Consider the following 18646-nt stretch of genomic DNA (forward strand, 5'->3'; position numbering starts at 1 on the left):
GTAAGAGTTTGCACAAGTTTGCAGAGGAACCAAGATAATTTTATTGGAGCAAGTCCATAGTTTAAATTAAAAAGGGGGTACACACTCCGGTGGGCCACATGAGTGAGTTCTCAATGGTTCCTTACATGGGGTTTGAGAGAAGGAGAGATTTGGTTACTAAGGATGTAAAGTGGGCAGTTTTCTGTTTTGGTTGATAGATTAGCTCATATATCTACTTTTTCTACTGAGAACATCCCTTTTTACAATACATCTGATTTTAATCATATGCGTGCTCAATTATACATAGGCATACAATGGTAAATATGTTATTTTCCCAGGAAGTTTACTGGAGAACATAGTTTGCCTTATACATGCAGGATACTAAAATCTCCCCTCTGCTGGCCTGCCTTCATTGCAGCAGGCAAAGAGCTCTTCTTAGGAGTCATTACCTGTACAGCATGGCAGGACCTTGCTTCAAGGTCTTGCTCCTGAGTCCGTGTGGACCACAGACTGGGATCTGTCTGTCCCTCTGCATGAATTCCCAACCATACCAAGCTAAGCTGTGACAGCAGCTGGGGACATTCTCTGATGATTAGGGTCTTGCAGCTGTGCCTTCCCCAGTGGTAGAGATCAGATCAAGAGGGAAACAGAGAGAGAGGCAAGATAAGAAGAGCCCTTAGGCTTCATACCAAATGGTGCCTCTTCTGTCTGAGGTCAGCTAGACTGACCAGGGTTCTTATGAAACACTGTAGGGTCTGGACTTGGAAACCCAAACCAAAGCTCTGCCAGCTACATATGCTACCCACACCACACTGTCCTGACCCCAGAATCTATGGTCCTGGGCTTGTTTTATTGGTGGCCGTTGCCTCCCAGTTTTTAAATAAGAAAAGTCACACTCCCAGCCTCGTGGGAAGGATGACAGAAACAGCTATGTGTGTTGCCATGGAGTCCCGCAGACCCAGGCTCTGTCTGCATATGTTACTCTCCATAAGAGGCAGTGGGCGCCATTGTAATTTATACTCTTGTTTTTAGGACTGTGAGAATAAAGAACCTCCTGCTTCATCCTTGATAGCATCTGTTAATTATTTCACACCGTATTCAAAGTAAATAAATAGATTAAAAATACAAATTCTAGTAACTGAAGAATTATATTAAGCCTGTCTGTGATGATAAACTTGGAGAACATGAGAGAGACAGACAGACAGAGACTGAGAGACAGAGACAGAGATGGGGGAGAGAGAGAGAGATAGATAGTAGAGAGAGGGAGGGAGGAGTGTATGGAACTCCTGAGGTAGGAGAATGCATTATAATAAAAATACCCAGTGCCTCTACTCAGTTAACTTTGGTGCCAGTCAGGGTGCCTGGGAGAGAAAGATGGCTGTTTCTCCTTTAAATACTGTGGGCATATGTGTCGGTGTGTGTCTGTGTTATGAATTATTTTTGGCAAGTTCTTCACATGGGAGATAATAAATAGATAAAAGTAATCAAGACCATTGCATAGCAGATGGAGGTCTAGTAAGCCCCTGGAGCCGGCAAAGGGCTCCCCTTTGGCGGACTCACTGTGAACACCAAGTACCTTCACACTCACAGTGCAGTGTACTTTTAAAGCTCTCTCCCTTTCCTTCTCCCCAGGGTCACTGGGGTTACCTCCCAGAGCCTTACATGCGAGGCAACACTCTACCACTGAGCTGCCTGCATCCCTAACCCTAAAATGAGGTTTTCTTCTTCAGTGTTTTCCAGGGTGCCTGACGATCCAGATCCGCACTGTTTTGTGTGTATTCATAGTGGTCTTAATCTACTCAGTAGCCCTAGGATGTGTGGTGAGTATCACTAACTTTGGCGTGCTCAGGGGCAGGAGCAACAGGTTGGAGAAGCTGAGCCGGGACCTAGGAGTCATAGCGGGGGCGGTAGGAGTAGAGGGAGCTGCAACACAGGATAGAGTTGTTTGGCTTGGAGACCCAGCAGGGGCTGGTACTACCTGGTCCACCTTGCTCACCTCCAGCCTTTTCGATAGACACTGGGAGGCTGCAGCAGCGGAGGCAGTTTGAGGCCTGGCTGTGGAAGCAGAGGTTGGGGAGAGGCTACTGTAGAAGGCTGGTGGGGGATCGGTGAGGCCAGATACTGGGCCTCCCTAAGCCTTCGCGCCCTTGCTCCCCAGGTGGGCTGCCTGCCCTGGGCCTGGAGCTCCCAGTCCAACAGCTCCCTAGTGGTCCTTGCAGCTGGCGGCCGGCGCACTGTGCTGCCTGCCCTGCCCTGTGAGTCTGCGCACCATGCCCTGCTCTGCTGCCTGGTGGGCACCCTCCCACTAGCCATATTCCTGCGGGTGTCCTCCTTGCCAAAGATGATCCTGCTGTCCGGGCTGACAACATCCTACATCCTTGTTCTGGAGCTCAGTGGATACACCAAGGTTGGGTGAGTGTGGCGCCCCGAGGGAAAACTCTAGACAGGGTGATGTTAGTTATCATTCTCCTCTGATAATAATTTAATGAATCACTATTATTCTTAATCATCGCCTCAATTACTAACTCTATAGTCATAGTACTCTCTCCCTCTCTAACACACACACACGCTTGTGCATGCACACCAATTAGCAAGCCAAAGTGAACCAAATATATACAATTTTTTTTTTTTAGGTTAGTGGCTTTTCTATTTCTCTTCTTTAGTCTAGACTCTAGCGAAGCCTCTAACTTTTGGCTGAGATGAGAATCATCAGGCCTGGGGTCAGGCCCACGAGCCTTAGGCCTCGCTATCCATAGATGGCTCCCTGCCCAGACCTAGGCTTTGATGGCCATATATTGCCTGGAAACCGACACTAATGGGGTTTCTTCTCCACCTTTCCAGGGGTGGTGCTCTCTCCGGGCGTAGCTATGAGCCAATCATGGCTATCTTGCTATTCTCATGCACACTGGCCCTGCATGCCAGGCAAGTGGATGTCAGGCTACGGCTGGACTACCTCTGGGCAGCACAGGTAAGTTGAGCCCTCTGTCTCCTGGGGCATGAGATGGCCATGCGGAAAGTAGCAAAAACACTCATTGACCATGTGGCCCGCCAGAGATCTCACTTGGTAGTGCAGAAGAGCTGTTCAGGGACTTACTCAGGTCTGTCCTAGAGGCTTGAGTTCTAGGATCGACGCCTATGGGATGACTGTAGAGATGGCTGCAGGATGCATGGGCTGGGGACCGAAGTCAGAGTGACTGTTATCTTAGGGCCTGGCTATGGCCAGGACCCCATCAGGGTCCCTTTGAAAAATAAACATGCCAAACCTTGCTCCACTCACCCTGGACTTAGTAATTCTCAGGGTGTTTCTGACGGGAGAGGCGGGAGGGACCCTTGTGGTGGCATCAGCGAGTAGCCGTGTGAGCTGGTCTCGGACCCTGACTATCTGGGCGCCAGGCAGCTTGCCATGTTTCCTGTACTGAGCTTTCCATCCAAGTGTGAGAAAAGTGTTAGCTGAGGGTGCTTATTCGAACCCGGGTTCACAAAACCACTCTGGGGCATGGTGAGGTTTCCCAGTGACCGTGGCTGGGCAGAGTGGGGCTGCCCAGTGCTGGGGTGCGTGCGCATCTCCCCCTCCCCCGCTGGCTGCGCATTCCCCAGGCACTCGAGAATTGGGGTAGTTGAGCAGCTTGCCCAGGCTTGGCTCCCATCTGCAGAACTTATTGTGGTCTCCCCAGCAGCAAATTGCCTCCCGAGCCTTCCTTACCTGAAAAGGAGGGGTGAAGGCTAGTGAACCTGAGCCTCGGCAACAGCGACTCTTCTGATTCGGATGCACGCGGGACAGCCCTTTGCCATTAGAGTTTCCTTAGTTATAAGAGCAGCCCTGCCCAGGAAATAAAATGACGCGTGAGCAAACAGGGCCCACAGAGGGACCTGCGGGTGTCGGACAGTGGCCAGGCTGGAGTAAGCAGCGGAGCCAGGCTATCGCTGTGGTCTGTATGATAATCTGGTCAGGCTGTGGGCAGTGTGTGAGGCCAAGCAGGAATGTCTTCAGCCCAGGGCCTCTACTGTGCAGCCTGACTGCAGGGTCCCAGCTTAGAGCTGGGGCTCAGATGCCAGATAGTCGAGGACAGTTGGGAGGAGCCAGTGACTGTGGTAAGGAGGGTCCCTGTGGACACAGGAGTCTTGAGGAAGGACAGGTGTCTGTGGTTGTGAGACCAGCTCTGACACACTTGGTGGAATGGGAAATCCTGTTGATTTGAGCCTTCTCCTGGGGCTGAGCTGAGCAGCAGCCTGGACGGTGGAAGGGCAGAGACGGGGCAGAAGCAGCAGGAATGGCAAGGGCTGGGCGCGGCATCAAGAAGTCCCAGTTGCAGATTCCAGCAGCTTCATGTAGTGCCAGTATGGTCAGATTCTCCTCCTACCAGCAGTGAGGCGGGGTGAGAGCCCATAAAATGGAGTGCTGTTCCCCTTCTTGGCACCCTGTCCCCACGTCTGGCATGATGAAGCCTGCCATGTTCTCCCAGCTTGATTGTGCAGATGGCTCTGTCCCTGGGCTGCGGGTCATGGATCCTGTTGGGTGGCCAGTTCTTGCGGCTCTTACCATTGACTCGCCTCAAGCGGAAGCAGGAACTAAGGAGTTTATTGGTTCATAGCGTCCAGGCTGGGGGGTGCCCCTGATGACGGCATTCGCAAGCTCCTGGCAAGGAACCCTGGTCAGTTGCATTTTGCCCGAGTCACACCAGGTAATGGGAAGAGCCTCTATGGCAGCTGATATCGATCGTGGTCTCTGTTGAACTCAACTGTCTGTCCGGCGTAACCCAGCTGGCTGCCCGCTCTGGCCTGCTCTGGTCCACTGACTCTGCCTGCCATCAGCCAGATACTTGGGTTTCAGATCTCATAGTGAATATTTACTAGAGAAAAATGCACGCGGGATGAGATTGGAAGGCCAGGACACTTGTCACAACGAGGTGGGGGTCTAGAAGGCTGTTTACTAGGGAGGACATCCAGTTGTTCTGCAGTCTAAGCAAGGGGAAATGGGGCCTGGCTGTGAATTCCTTCTCAGGGGGTGATTACATCACCCCTTAGGTAGACATTTTTGTTTCTTTTGTGGATTGACATGGCCTTTTCTTGGCTTTTATTATTAAATCACCATATTTGTTGTTAAATGCAGTATTTAATGTTATTAAATCATGTGGTTCTCCATCTAGCCACACCTTCTACCTCCACCTATTCCGTATAGGTTTTCAGGAAGTGTGGGGCACAGATGTATTCCCTTGAATGTGTTCCTCACGCATGCATGTCATGATGGCAGGGTTGCTAAATGGAACATACCAACACTTTTTTTTTCCATAGACAGGTAACAAGAAACATCCCTTTGCTTTCCCGTAACCCCAGCAAAACATGGAACTTTCGGGACTTTGTCTGTTTGCCCTCTGGATATTTAGTCAGGTTGTAGAGACGTGAGAGGACCTCAAACTCTTGCCTCATTGTCCGGACAAACACTAGCTGGGTTAATTATTTTTAGATACCACGTTGGCCATACAACCCTACGTAAACAAACAGGTTTCTCTTTGCCCTTGGGGAAATTCTTTGGCTCTTCATCTTTAACTGTTGGCATAATTTCATTTCAACATTATTTTCTTCTTTGGTTTTTTGAGACAGGGTTTCTCTGTGTAGCCCTGGCTGTCCTGGAACTTGCTCTGTAGACCAGGCTGGCCTTTAACTCAGAGACCCCCCCTGCCTCTGCCTCCTGAGTGATGGAATTAAAGTTGTACTTCATCATGCCCAGCAACTAATATTATTTTCATTGAATTAGTAGACATAATCATTATGGCAAACATAATTCTAATGTTTATGTTCATTTGTATGGATGCTTTTAGCTTGCTTACCAGTAAATGGTTAATCTCAGGTGAATCCCCATCCTGTTGAAGCCATCACCAGCTCTGAGGAGGGTTGCCTGTGGACTGCATTCCCATCAGTAGAACTAGATCAGACCCTGCTGCCTTTCTTCCTTCACCCCACAGGTTCTTGACGGTGCTTTCTTTTCTGCGCATATATGGCAGTAGCAGGGACTTTACATGTATGGAACTTAGGGTCCTTTTCCTGGGACTCTGAAATGCTATAGGTCATATCTTCCTTCTCCTCTGGTTGGCACTGTGAGTGGGCACATGGAGCCAGATGATTCCCAGTTATCTCAAACTTTCTCACTCGTATTACTATGCCGTAAATGATGTATGTGTTTGGGGGCAGTGATCATGCCACAGCTCAAATATGGAGCCCAGGGGACAGCTTCGGGGAGTTGATTCTCTCCTTCCATCTTTTCGCTGGCTCTTCTGCCAGCTATCTACAGCAAGCACCTTCCTGTTGAACCATCCCACCAGGCCCATCCTTCACTCCTGATTGGTTCTACCACCTCTCAACACTACCACACCGAGGACTGAGTTGTGTGCCCCCCAATACACACATAACACCACACTGAGGACTGAGTAGTGTGCCCCCCAAATACACACATAACACCACACTGAGGACTGAGTAGTGTGCCCCCCAATACACACATAACACCACACTGAGGACTGAGTAGTGTGCCCCCCCAAATACACACATAACACCACACTGAGGACTGAGTAGTGTGCCCCCTCAATACACACATAACACCACACTGAGGACTGAGTAGTGTGCCCCCTCAATACACACATCACATCACACTGAGGACTGAGTAGTGTGCCCCCCGAAATACACACATAAACACACACCCTGGGAACAAACCACATGCGTGGGGACGTCTTCCATTTGTCATAGTTTTCTGGGAGACTTCAGTAGAATTAGAGTTGTTTCTTCCATAAATGTTAGGGGGAATGAAATGAAGCCTCTGAACTGGATGGTTTATCTGCTGCCCAACGAGGAGATGTTAAGGTAAAATTCAAGTTCCCCCAAACCATGAGGCCCCCTAGGCCTCCCATTCCCATTGCTTGCTGCAGTGGCTTTGGGAATCCAGTCCTTCCCTGACATCTGCTCTTTGTTGACTTAAAACTGGCCACAGCGGCCCTTGCTGTTCCTTTCATATTTGTGGAACCTGATTGTGTTATTTAATTTCTTGTGATTGGTCACAACTGAATTTATTGTTGTCTTAGTGCCATTTGGCGGTGACTTGAGAGTCGCTTGTCCTTTCTGGAGTAAGCGCTCTGCTTGCTCCGTGTTGTAGACCCCGAGCGTGGTTATAATGGTTCTGGGAGTGCTGGCGTGTGGGGTGACTTCATCTTCGTTTGCTCCAGAGTATTCTCGGATTTTCCTCTTCATTTCTCCACCCAAAGAGGAGGAGTGTGTACTTTGATCTGGAAGATTCTACAAAGGTCTTGTAGTTAATAACTTCAAAATTAATTTTCCTGTAGTTGGAGGACTCTCATGACTTGAAGCCTGTTAACTTCCTTGAGGTTTGCTACACTGTCCATGGTCTGTGTGTTCCTATATAACACGTATTTCCTGTAGCTGTTCAATGATGTTTTGTAAGACTTTTCACGGAAACAGCTTTAGAACAGAAATGAGAGTTCATCAGAACATGATCTAATCCTACATTTCAGAACCCTATTCTCAGAAAAAAAGTAAAACAAAACAGAAACCCTCCGGTTTATTTAGAATCGCTAGAAAGAATATGATCATGGTCATTACTGATCAAGTTCTTTGAATTCAGTATTTGGCTAGTCAGGGCAGATTGTGCTGCAGTAGCTACCATGCCCAGCGTGTCAGTAGCATTGACTAGCCGAGCTTCATTCTTCCTGCTACACACGTTTATGCAGGTTAGCCATGGGTTACACCATCACAGTCCTCCAGACAACAGGCTGGACGCACCAGCCGAGAGTGCACCTTAATCCCCCTTCTTTAAGGGAGGCACGTCCACCTGCCACTGGCGACTGGAAGTCAGTGGAGAATATTAAGAACGTCTACCTCAGAATGTTCAGAGGATGGAGAATCTTGGAGTCTGTTGTGGGCAGGAGGGCTCACATTGCTCACAGGCTCCTCTATTACATAAGCAGGAGATATATAGGGTCCACAATTCCAGCCCAGTCTGCTTGGCTTGAGCCACCCTGATCTAAGAGGTAGAGACACCATGGAGTGTTAGAGGCCCTGTCTGATCATCATTACACCGAGGTCTTTACGTGTGCAGAAGGTGTGTGTTTTACAGTGTGCTCTAGTTTATGTGGCAGTTACCAAACAAAGGTTTGTTCCTGTGATCTTTTAGATGAGGTCTGGGGGTGGTACCACCTACCATACGTTGGGCCCTTCCCATCAATCACCAGTTAAGAAAATGCCCTATAGCTGAATCTTACGGAGGTGTTTTCTAATTGAGGCTCCCTCCTTTCAGATGACTTCAGCTTGTATCAAGTTTACATAAAACTAGCCTGCACACTGTACATGGATAGTTCATTTCCCTCTCTGGGCTTGCTCCAGAAGAGGTGGCTCCTAGAGCTAGGCGTGTCTCCAAAGAAACAGACTAGATAATTCAAGAAAGAGGACATCCAGAAGCGCCTTTGCAGCGACGATATGAAAATCAAGTAATGTGCTGTCCTGATACGAAAGAATGAAGTGAGCCGGGCGGTGGTGGCACATGCCTTTGATCCTAGCACTCGGGAGGCAGAGCTAGGCAGATCTCTGTGAGTTCGAGGCCAGCCTTGTCTACAAGAGCTAGTTTCTAGGACAGGCTCCAAAGTTACAGAGAAACTCTGTCTTGAAACAACCAAACAACCAAACAAATAAACAAACAAAATAAGTATAAAGTGGTGGCCATGCTCCGGATGGGTGTCTGACCCTGGCAGGAATCACAGAGGAGGGTGGGGCATTCTTGCAGGCTCTTGGTTGTGAGGAACACACTGTTTATTTCTGGCACTACGCTGGGGGTTGCTGGTGTTCTCTGACTAAGAATGTTCTGTCAGGGTGTTGGGTGAGAGTCACCCGTACACACGTCAGAGTCCCAGGGAGGGCCAGGTCAGGACATTAGTTGTCTCGCTTTGTACTTTATCCAAACTTACAAGCACACCAGCTCTGACCTTGGAAATGCTTCGTCATGGTTGGTAGATGTGCCAGGCCAATCCGCTCTAAAATGTAGCACACATGAGAAAGGGAACGCCTTTTGAAGAAGTGCTGAGAGCACGCTTTGGAAACAGTTCAGTGTGTTTCTCACGCGACCTTACTGACAAGAATAATGTGTGTCACCCAGTAACCTATTCCTTAAAAAAAAAAAAGAAAGAAATCTGAGTTTTCTGACTGTTTAGAAAATCTTAAGAGAATTTCAGTGGATTTTCATCTCGTGAAAAATATAACAATTCTGTTTGATTTCTTAAAATTACTGCTCCGAGTAGGATGGACATTTGTCAGTCAGAATTCAACAACAGAAACCTTTTGACCTGTGCACAGAGTAAGACACATGCGAACATAGGAAGAACAAAGACCCTAGCGGTCCCTAAATCCAAATCCTATAAGCAGAGCCCAGAATAAAACCTTTCAGTACAGTGTGCTGAGCCAGGGATAGTTTTCATTTTACTGCTTTTTTTTTTAAATTCTGTTTTTAGTCTTTGGAAGTTTCATATACATGCATAAAGTATATTAATCATAACCATAAAAGGAAATTTAGACTTCCTTTTAAGAACATATATAACACTTTTGTGTGGGGCTGGGTGTAGAGGCGTACACCTTTAATTCCAGCACTTGGGAGGCAGTGGCAGGAGGATCTCTCTGAGTTCAAGGCCATCCTGGTCTACGTTGTGAGCTTCAGGTCAGTCAGGATCATATAGAGAGACTCTGTCTCACAAACAAAACAGCTAATACATGTCTTCTTTCCCATTTCCTAGCCACACTTAAACTTTGACTCTTTACCGTTTCCCCATCTCCTATCATGTTCTGCGGTCACGTCTAATTGAACTTTCCCCTCGGTTGCAGGCCTGTAGGTTTCTGTGTAACTCATTCACCCACCATTTCTTTTGGCTACACCTCTGTCAACATTTCATTTCCCCATCTCTTCCCCACCTACATGCTTGACTCTTTCCAACCCCTCTCTGTTTTGATTTTATCTGTCTTTTGGCATATGCTCCAGAAGTCAGGGATTATTACAGCACATTATTTTTAAGCAAAGAATATTCAATTATTTTGTTTTTTATGAAAATATTACTGATAGTAACAATAATTATTTTAGAGAAGATAAACATTGTTGTGCCATTAATACAACCAAGCTATTATTTTTAAAATATAGTTTTCCATCTTAATTCTACCCTTTAAAGGCTTTTGTTTGGGATCCACTGGTATGCAGCAAGTTAAATATAATTAGTAATACATTTCCTATGGAGAAGAGGGTGTTTGCAATGTTCTGTTGACAGGAACGGGGGATGAAAAGACTGAGGCCGGAAGTCAGAGGGCACTGACCTTTGAGAGAGACCCAGAATAAGTCACAGAGTCACTCATGGGACACTCGCTGCCACAGAGCCACCCCCCCCAACAGTGGGTCAGGACAAAAGCATGACCAATCCCCTCGTGTTGTTTTTCTTTCCAGCAGAGGTCATGGACTCTGAGCCCCCTTCAGAATCTCCAGTTACTATGTCCCTCTGTTTGCAGAGTGGGCTCCAGCCTGTCTGGGTGGCGGTGGCCAGTGTCACCTCTGGTTTGACCTGGAGTCTGGGGCCCAGGGCTGTCTTTCTTGTCTTTCCATGCACTGCAGTCAGCCCCTCTCTATTGGGTTATGCTAACTCATTGATCTTGTGTAAAAACAAAAAACAAAACCAATACATATAACTTAGCCCCCCCTTTCCCTGCACTAGGCTTGGCCTTTCACCCTGTGGTCTCTGTGTCCCCATCACAACTCCTTGACTCAAACCTTCCTCTCCTTACTCCTTGAAATCATTAGTTCCTGGCTTGACTGGTAATCTAGATCTCGACAGGAGACCTAGCAACATGTAGCTGGTAAAATCATCTCTAGGGAGAGCAGAGTAGCCCTCCCCAATGCCTTTGGCAAATGCAGCCCTAGGAACCGTGGTTTAAAGGTGATGAAAAGGTGCTGTTGCGTGGAGATGTGCCTGTCTTGCCCTGTATATCACTGACTACCACATGGGATTGGTCCGTGGATGGCTTCCGTGGCAGCCCCCGAGCGTCAAGGCACCATGGTGGCATTTCTGCCATACCAGGCGTTTGATGTTCATGAATGGAGTAACACACGTATTTAAATATGACTATTTCTCAAGCCAAATCCTGTGGAGGGCCAAGTTTTATAGCAGAGATATACAACTTCTGTTTCTGAGAACTGTGGCATACCATAGATTGGCCCGCACTGGTAGCCCCCTTGAGCCTCATGGTGGCCCGTGCATGGGACCATCCCTGACACTTTTTCTTATCACTATAGAGCCATAGTTCACGGTAAGCAGGCTCCGACTGGCTGGCAGTCCTTAGTGCCTCATCCCCTGCTTCTGGTTCAGAGACTGTGCACTCACTGGGATGAGCTGGATCCTCAGCAGACCAGATCTCACAGCGTTCTTGTCATAGTGCCAGCAGGATGTGAGCTCTTGTGGAGGCAACACAAGTTCTGGGCGAGATGCCAGCCACTTGGTCCTGAGTCTTCTGGTGAAGGCAGACTAGAGACCTGCCTGGGGCTGGTGCGATCTAGAGTGGGCACATAGGCTCCCAAGAGTTGCTCAAGAGACAGGAATGGGATCTGGGGAACAGACCCTGACAACGGGAGCGCCATTATCAACCACTGAAAGTTACAATGCCGGGTGGAGAATCCTTCAACTCTGCAGTAAGGCTCTGGTGCTGTGTCTGGTATGAAAGATGAAGAGTGGTCATGTGGATCACGTGTGCATCTAGATTCCTGCATGGGTGATCAGTGAGGTTGGAGCACCAGTCTACTCCTCTAGCCACTCAGGGAATAAGGGAAAAGCTCTTTAATAGTGAGCATCCTGCTCTAGCTAATGCTCAGAGAAACCAGCTATGAACAGAAACTCTTCACATAATGTTTATATAGACCATAGGCTTCAACACTCCACAGATATACTTTGATCAACTAAACAGAGAGAAAGCTTCAAGTCTGGACAATTAAGACACGTTGGACATTTTACAACAATGATGTTGTCACGGTTACTTTTAATGTAGACCAGCATTGTTCTTTCCCAGCAGTTGTTACCTGGGTCATCCTGTCTGGCAGAATTATGCTAGATCTAACCAAGATCTAGGCATGGTTCTCTGGTATGAACATAGGGTCTAATAGGCGGCAATCCTGTTGAACAAATCTTAGCAGGCACATATTCCCAGCAAGCGTGAAGTTCAATTATGTTAGACGTACACATATCTCCTCCGGTCCCTAACAAGCCTGTTCAGCATGCTGTTTATCTTCCGGGAAACTAGTGGCAACACTCCTTCAGGTGAAGTCCACTTTGTGTAACTTACTATTCCGCACGCAAGCTTATTAGTCAGTCCTCCGTCGCATCATCTTTCTGGTGTCGAGGTGTCATGGTGGGGGGGTGAGGGCAGCATGCATGGCTGGCATTCATAACCCGTGACCTCCAGGCGGAAGAGGAGCGCGATGACATGGAGAGAGTGAAGCTGGACAACAAGAGGATCCTCTTCAACCTCCTGCCGGCCCACGTGGCGCAGCACTTTCTCATGTCCAATCCCCGGAATATGGTAAGTGGGAGGGCCTCGCGGGGGCCTGCTGGGAAGTGGGAGGACCTTGCGGGGGGCCTGCTGGGAAGTGGGAGGGCCTTGCGGGGGGCCTGCTGGGAAGTGGGAGGGCCTTGCGGGGGCCTGCTGGGAAGTGGGAGGGCCTTGCGGGGGGCCTGCTGGGAAGTGGGAGGGCCTTGCGGGGGGCCTGCTGGGTGAGATTTTCTTTCCCTCCTCTGCGTGAACTGTTTGGTCAGAGCTCCTCACAGCCTTGCCTGCTGTAGTGACTGCAGGCACCTGCGTAGCACAAAGGAGATGCTGACAAAAAGCCACGTTCAAAAGGAAAGAAATCGGGGCTGGCTTTTAAAAGGTTCTAAGGATAGGAGCAGGCTGGAGGTTCAGCCTTTATCTGCCCTGCCGGAACCAGCAGCTGGTGTCTCTGTGTAGTCAAGCGAGCTTTAGAGCCATGGTTCCCCCTTACCTGCTATGCTCTCGCCTCGCTAGGCTCAAGTCCAAAGCCGGCCACTCAGGATTTGCCCGTGCAGTCCACGGCACAACCTGGAGCCCCCAGTGTTTCTCCTTACGGCCTGGCTTGTCCCCCCTTTCAAATGCTATTCCTGCTGCCGTAGCATGGCAGGGCTGACCCCTTCCTGCTGCCGTAGCATGGCAGGGCTGACCCCTCTGTCTCTGCAGGACCTCTATTACCAGTCCTACGCCCAGGTGGGCGTCATGTTCGCCTCCATCCCCAACTTCAATGACTTCTACATTGAGCTGGACGGCAACAATATGGGGGTCGAGTGCCTGCGGCTCCTCAACGAGATTATTGCCGACTTTGATGAGGTGAGACCTTGCAACATCATCGACTTGCAGGGCATCAAGGATGATTCTTCGTGGAGTGTCCGCTGTGAATCCATTAGGGTCCAGGGCAGCTGTGATGGTTAAGACAGAGCCTATTGACCAGGGCAGGGCAGCGTCCACTCTGGGTGTGCAGGTGGGAATCTCTAGCCCCTTCCCCCACCGGGCACTGTGCTTGCTCCCTTTCCCCCCAAGTGACTGTGAGTTTGGAGGCAGGGACATGGATGTATCCTATGCTGCACCTTCTCGGTGTCCCTTTCATACCCCAGAGGAGCTAGCTGCTGTGCCCTATTTGAAGGCCACCTTCTCTGTTGCCCCCTAGTGGATGATGTCTGTAGGACACCTCTCTAGTGTTCTGTGATGATTAACTGGTTTCTGTTTTAAACAAAGCTCATGGACAAGGACTTTTACAAGGACCTGGAGAAGATCAAGACCATCGGGAGCACCTATATGGCCGCCGTGGGGCTGGCGCCCACAGCAGGAACCAGAGTAAGTAATTCCCTTGCCACTTGCTCGGGTCTGGGCCTAGTTCGTTGTAGATGTTTCTGGCACTCTAGACAGGTCCTCATACTGGGCTTGGTTTCCTTGTGCTAGGTTGGGGGAGAAGAGCCTAGGCTATCTTGGCATTGCCTGGTTCTCTCTAGATACCCAACCTTAGGAAAGTCTTAAGCCTTGAGCCCTCCTCCTCACTTCCTCCCTGTGCTCCCACCTGTGGAAGGCTGAAAACTGTAACCCCCACAATGGAACTGTGAAAATGAAGTGCTTCTGCAGCTACCGAGGAGATTGATTCATAATTAACAGTCCCCCGGAGGAGGAGTCAGAGGGCTATTTCACCCCTCAGTTAAGGCATGAAGGAAGCTAGTTGCCGGTAGCCTTTTAGGGAAGGCTTCCTGACTCCTCCCAGGTGACCCCCTCATACCAAAGCTAGACAACGACATCACAAGAAAGGAAGACCACAGATCAGTGTTTATTTCTCACAAATGTAACTGCATAAATTCCTCATCAAACATTAGCAAACACAACCAAATAATAAGTCAAACGAATTCTACACGAGGTCCGTGGATTTATTCCAGGTATATAAGACTGGTTTAACACTCCAAAATCAATTTCTGAAATTTGCACTATCAACATATGATCCTAAAAATTGATGCAACAAAGTCCATTTGCTTCAATACCTGTTCCTGAATAAAAATTGTTAAACTCAGAAAAAAAGAAACTTCTAACTGGACAAACACCATACATAAAAGCTCTACAGTTTAATATTATATCTAATGTGGAAAAACTCCCCAACCCAAGATCAGGAGCATTGCAAGGACATCCCTTCTCACCAGCATCGATATTAGTGTTATCATTAATTATTAAAGTAAGGATTTTGCTCACTATTCTGGCTGGAACTTGAACCATTATGTAACCCAAGTTGGCAAAGAATCCCAGTCCCACTTCCTCCAGCTCCTGACTTCTGGGATTGTGTACCCCATACTCCACTCTCCCACCGCTAACAGTTAGCAGTGTTCTGGAAAATCTAGCTAAGGCCATAAGACAAGAAAGGAAGATAAAGCACATATGAACTTTAAGGGAAGAAAGAAAACTGTCTTTGTGTGCAGATCACATTATTATACACACACACACACACACACACACACCTGCGCGCGCGCGCACACCAAATGAAAGCACCAATGGTGGGCAGGTTGGGGGATGGCCAGTATACCACAGAGTTCATATGTAAAAGTCAGTCCTGTGTAGTAGCAAATGACACTTGGTATTTGAAATTACAAACATGACACTGTTAATATTAGTGCTAAAATATAATGCTGGGTATAAATATAACATGGCATATACAAGATCTTTATAGGGAAAACTATTCTGTGTCCCTGCACGGGAAGGATGATGACTGTCAAGATATCAGTGGTTATAAATTTGATTAATGAAATTAATCCAGTCTCAATCAAAATTGTATCAGGATAGCTCATAACATGACAAACTGAATTTAAATTTATAGTGAGAAGCAGAGGATCCAGAAGAGCCAAGTCAGCGCTGGAGAAGGAACTAGAAAGCTACAGCAACCATAGCAATGTAGTGTCCTGGGGATGTTTCAGATTGGTCAGTGGAACAGGGCAGAGTGCCCAGAAAGAGACACACGTAGCTGCGCTCAGTTGATCTCTATTTTACTATAATAATTGCCTATTAATATGAAAAAATACAACTAAGATAAAGATATTCTGCTTTTCATAAGACTTGAGTCAAGTCTTGAGTCAAGTGATTAACCTAAATGTAAACATTTTTTTAAAAAAAAAACTATAAAATTTCTGAACAGTAGCATGGGAGAAAATCTAGACGATCTTGAGTTTGAGATGGTTCTTTTTAGATGGAGCTCCCACAGCATGACCCCTGAAGGAAAAGATTAGAAAAGCCCCTCCTCTGTAAACAGGATTGTTGAGAATGAGCAGTCACTCTGCAGGCTGAGAGAAGATTTGCAAACCACCTGTCTGATAAAGGACTTATATTTAAAATTAAAAAAAAATACCCTAAGATTAAGAAATAAAAAAATGCCAACCTAGTTAAAAAGTGGGCAGTCTAAATAGGTGCCTCATCATTGAAGCCCCACAGAGGCAGGAAGCACATGAGAAGATGCCCATAGCCTCTGTTAGAGGGGCATGAAAATATGCCCATAGCCTGTGTTAGAGGGGCATGAGAAGATGCCAATAGTCTGAGTTAGAGGCAGGAAGCACGTGAGAAGATGCCCATAGCCTGTGTTAGAGGCAGGAAGCACGTGAGAAGATGCCCATAGCCTGTGTTAGAGGCAGGAAGCACGTGAGAAGATGCCCATAGCCTGTGTTAGAGGCAGGAAGCACGTGAGAAGATGCCCATAGCCTGTGTTAGAGACAGGAAGCACATGAGAAGATGCCCATAGCCTGAGTTCTTAGGGAGGAGATTAAAGCATTGGCCTAAAACTGTACTGACTATTGGAACAGCCAAAATCCAGAACACTGATCCCACCAAGAGACGGGAAGGATGACGGACAGCAGGAACTCTCGCTCCTTAATGGTGGGAATGCAGAATGTTCTAGCCACTGTGGAGACAATTTGGCAGCTCTTTCCAAAGCCAATTAGACTGTTCTCACTGCCCAGACATCCCGACAACTGCAGTCCTTGGTACTTACCAAAATGAGATGCAAACCCACATCCACATGACATCTGTATATAATTAGTCATAACCACTAAAAAACTGGAAGCAAACAAAATTCCCTTCATTAGGCGAATAGATAAAGAATGTCTGACGTGTCCATAAAATGAAATACTACTGTCATAAAATAGAAGTGTGCAGGTGGCAATGAGACACTGGGTGACCTTAAGGTACTTGTGGTCCTGCCTGAAAGACGTAACTACAGAGACAGAATTCGTGGCTTCTGGGCATGGGGTGGAAGGAGGACCGACTCAGCAGAGCACAGGGGATGTTGAGGGCAGCTATTGCGTGACACTGGTGGCTGCATGACATTCTACTTTCCTCAAACCTGCAGAGTATACAGTATCAAGGGTGAGCTCTGACATTAACTGTAGCAGTAAGACGGTGGGAATAGGCCAGTAGTGTCTCGCTGACTGTAACGGAGGTGCCGCTGGCTGCTGGGATGCAGGTATTTAGCAACAGCCAGTTGTGTGCAGAGGAGATTACTACAGGGAGACTCCATCATCTGCTCAGTTGCATACAAACCAAAGTTCTTTGAAAAATAAAGCATGTTCAATGTTGTTTGAAGAACGCCGGGTGGTGGTGGTGCACGCCTTTAATCCCAGCACTTGGGAGGTAGAGGCAGGTGGATCTCTGTGAGTTTGAGGCCATCCTGGTCTACAAGAGCTAGTTCCAAGACGACAGGCACCAAAGCTACAGAGAAACCCTGTATTTAAAAAAAAATCAAAGTAAAAAACAAAAAAAGAACGTTAGTTCCCTGATGTTGAGGACAATGAGTTTCCTGGAGAAATACAGATTAAAAACCTTCCTGGCCGTCACTGTCTGACAAATGAAGGGACTTGGTTCACCAATCACATCCACACAGATGATAGTTGCAGCTTCGGTCTCTAGGAAGGGAACCAGTGCCTCTCCCTGACCGACATATGCCTCTGGTCTTTGTTTAGTTTATCTGTAATACGTATTGATAGCACTGCCCAAGTAGGCATCTGGGCACCTGATATCCTGGTCCCAGGAGCTGTTTCCCATACCTCCAGAGGGGCATGATTAGGATGAGTGGTTTCTGCCTGTGTCCATCAGAAGCCATAGTTTGAGCAATATCCTGAGCTTTCTACCCGTAGAATAAGAGGATCAATGTGTCCCCAGCCAAATAGCAAGAGTACCTGCTATTTCCAGGAGTGCTGCTTTGTAGGAATTAAATCCCAGTCCCAGGACCTGTCCAGGCAATCCCTGACCCCTCCTGGCCTGGCACTCCGCACACTACTGTTCTCTTTTCACACCTAGGCTAAGAAGTCCATCTCTTCCCACCTGAGCACACTGGCAGACTTTGCCATCGATATGTTTGATGTCCTGGATGAAATCAACTACCAGTCCTACAACGACTTTGTTCTCCGAGTTGGTAGGTGACTCTGGGATCATCCCTGGCACTGATGGAAGATGCTGGGGGCAGAGTCGGCCTGTGGGATCCCAAGAGATGGGTCTTGCTGGTCAGGGGCACATGGGGACAGCATCGTCTCTGAAGGTGACCTGGGGCAGTGCAGTGCTGCAGAAAGGAGTTTAGGAGTAAGGATTCATTGTGCAGCCCAAGGGACACAGAAAGCCCCTTGATTCACTGCTGCAGCCATTCAGAGGCACCTCTGTATCCTTGGTCACCTGGGGACAGGCTGTCACCGCCCTGGTCGCTGACTAAGGCTGGCTAAGAGGTTTTGGAGGAAGGCCAGCAGCAGGGCCGGGCAGCTGCTCCTTGTTTGCGACGTGAGAGTCCTTGTTTGATACCCAGGACCTTTTCTCATGTTTACAAAACCCTATTAGAAACTGTGCTTTGGGGGCTGGAGAGATGGCTCAGTAGGTAAGAGCACTGACTGCTTTTCCAGAGGTCCTAGGTTCAATTCCCAGCAACCACATGGTGGCTTACAGCCCCTCTATACTGGGATCTGATGCCCTCTTCTGGCATAAAGTCATATAGACAGACAGAACATTCATATACATAAAATACATAAATCTTAAAATAGATTTTTAAAAAGAAAAAGAAAATAGAAATTCAGCTTTTACCTAAATG

The 18646-nt window shown here is 47.9% G+C and overlaps 1 protein-coding gene across 3 annotated transcripts in view; it reads left to right on the plus strand.

Annotated features, from left to right (window-relative positions):
• Adcy1 (adenylate cyclase 1) overlaps positions 1-18646 on the plus strand; it is a 126848-nt gene that overhangs the window by 84003 nt on the left and 24199 nt on the right. For all 3 annotated transcript variants that reach the window (XR_012907327.1, XR_012907328.1, XM_075944302.1), the window contains exons 12-18: positions 1710-1799; positions 2138-2391; positions 2821-2947; positions 12460-12576; positions 13246-13392; positions 13798-13896; positions 17872-17986. Coding sequence is in view for 1 of the 3 variants with exons in the window: in XM_075944302.1 (XP_075800417.1) it covers positions 1710-1799; positions 2138-2391; positions 2821-2947; positions 12460-12576; positions 13246-13392; positions 13798-13896; positions 17872-17986 (949 nt within the window). In the remaining 2 variants the exon portion in view is untranslated. The remainder of the gene's footprint in view (positions 1-1709; positions 1800-2137; positions 2392-2820; positions 2948-12459; positions 12577-13245; positions 13393-13797; positions 13897-17871; positions 17987-18646) is intronic.

This window comes from Microtus pennsylvanicus, chromosome 12 (assembly GCF_037038515.1).
Source record: "Microtus pennsylvanicus isolate mMicPen1 chromosome 12, mMicPen1.hap1, whole genome shotgun sequence".
In the NCBI taxonomy this organism is placed as follows: Eukaryota; Metazoa; Chordata; class Mammalia; order Rodentia; family Cricetidae; genus Microtus; species Microtus pennsylvanicus.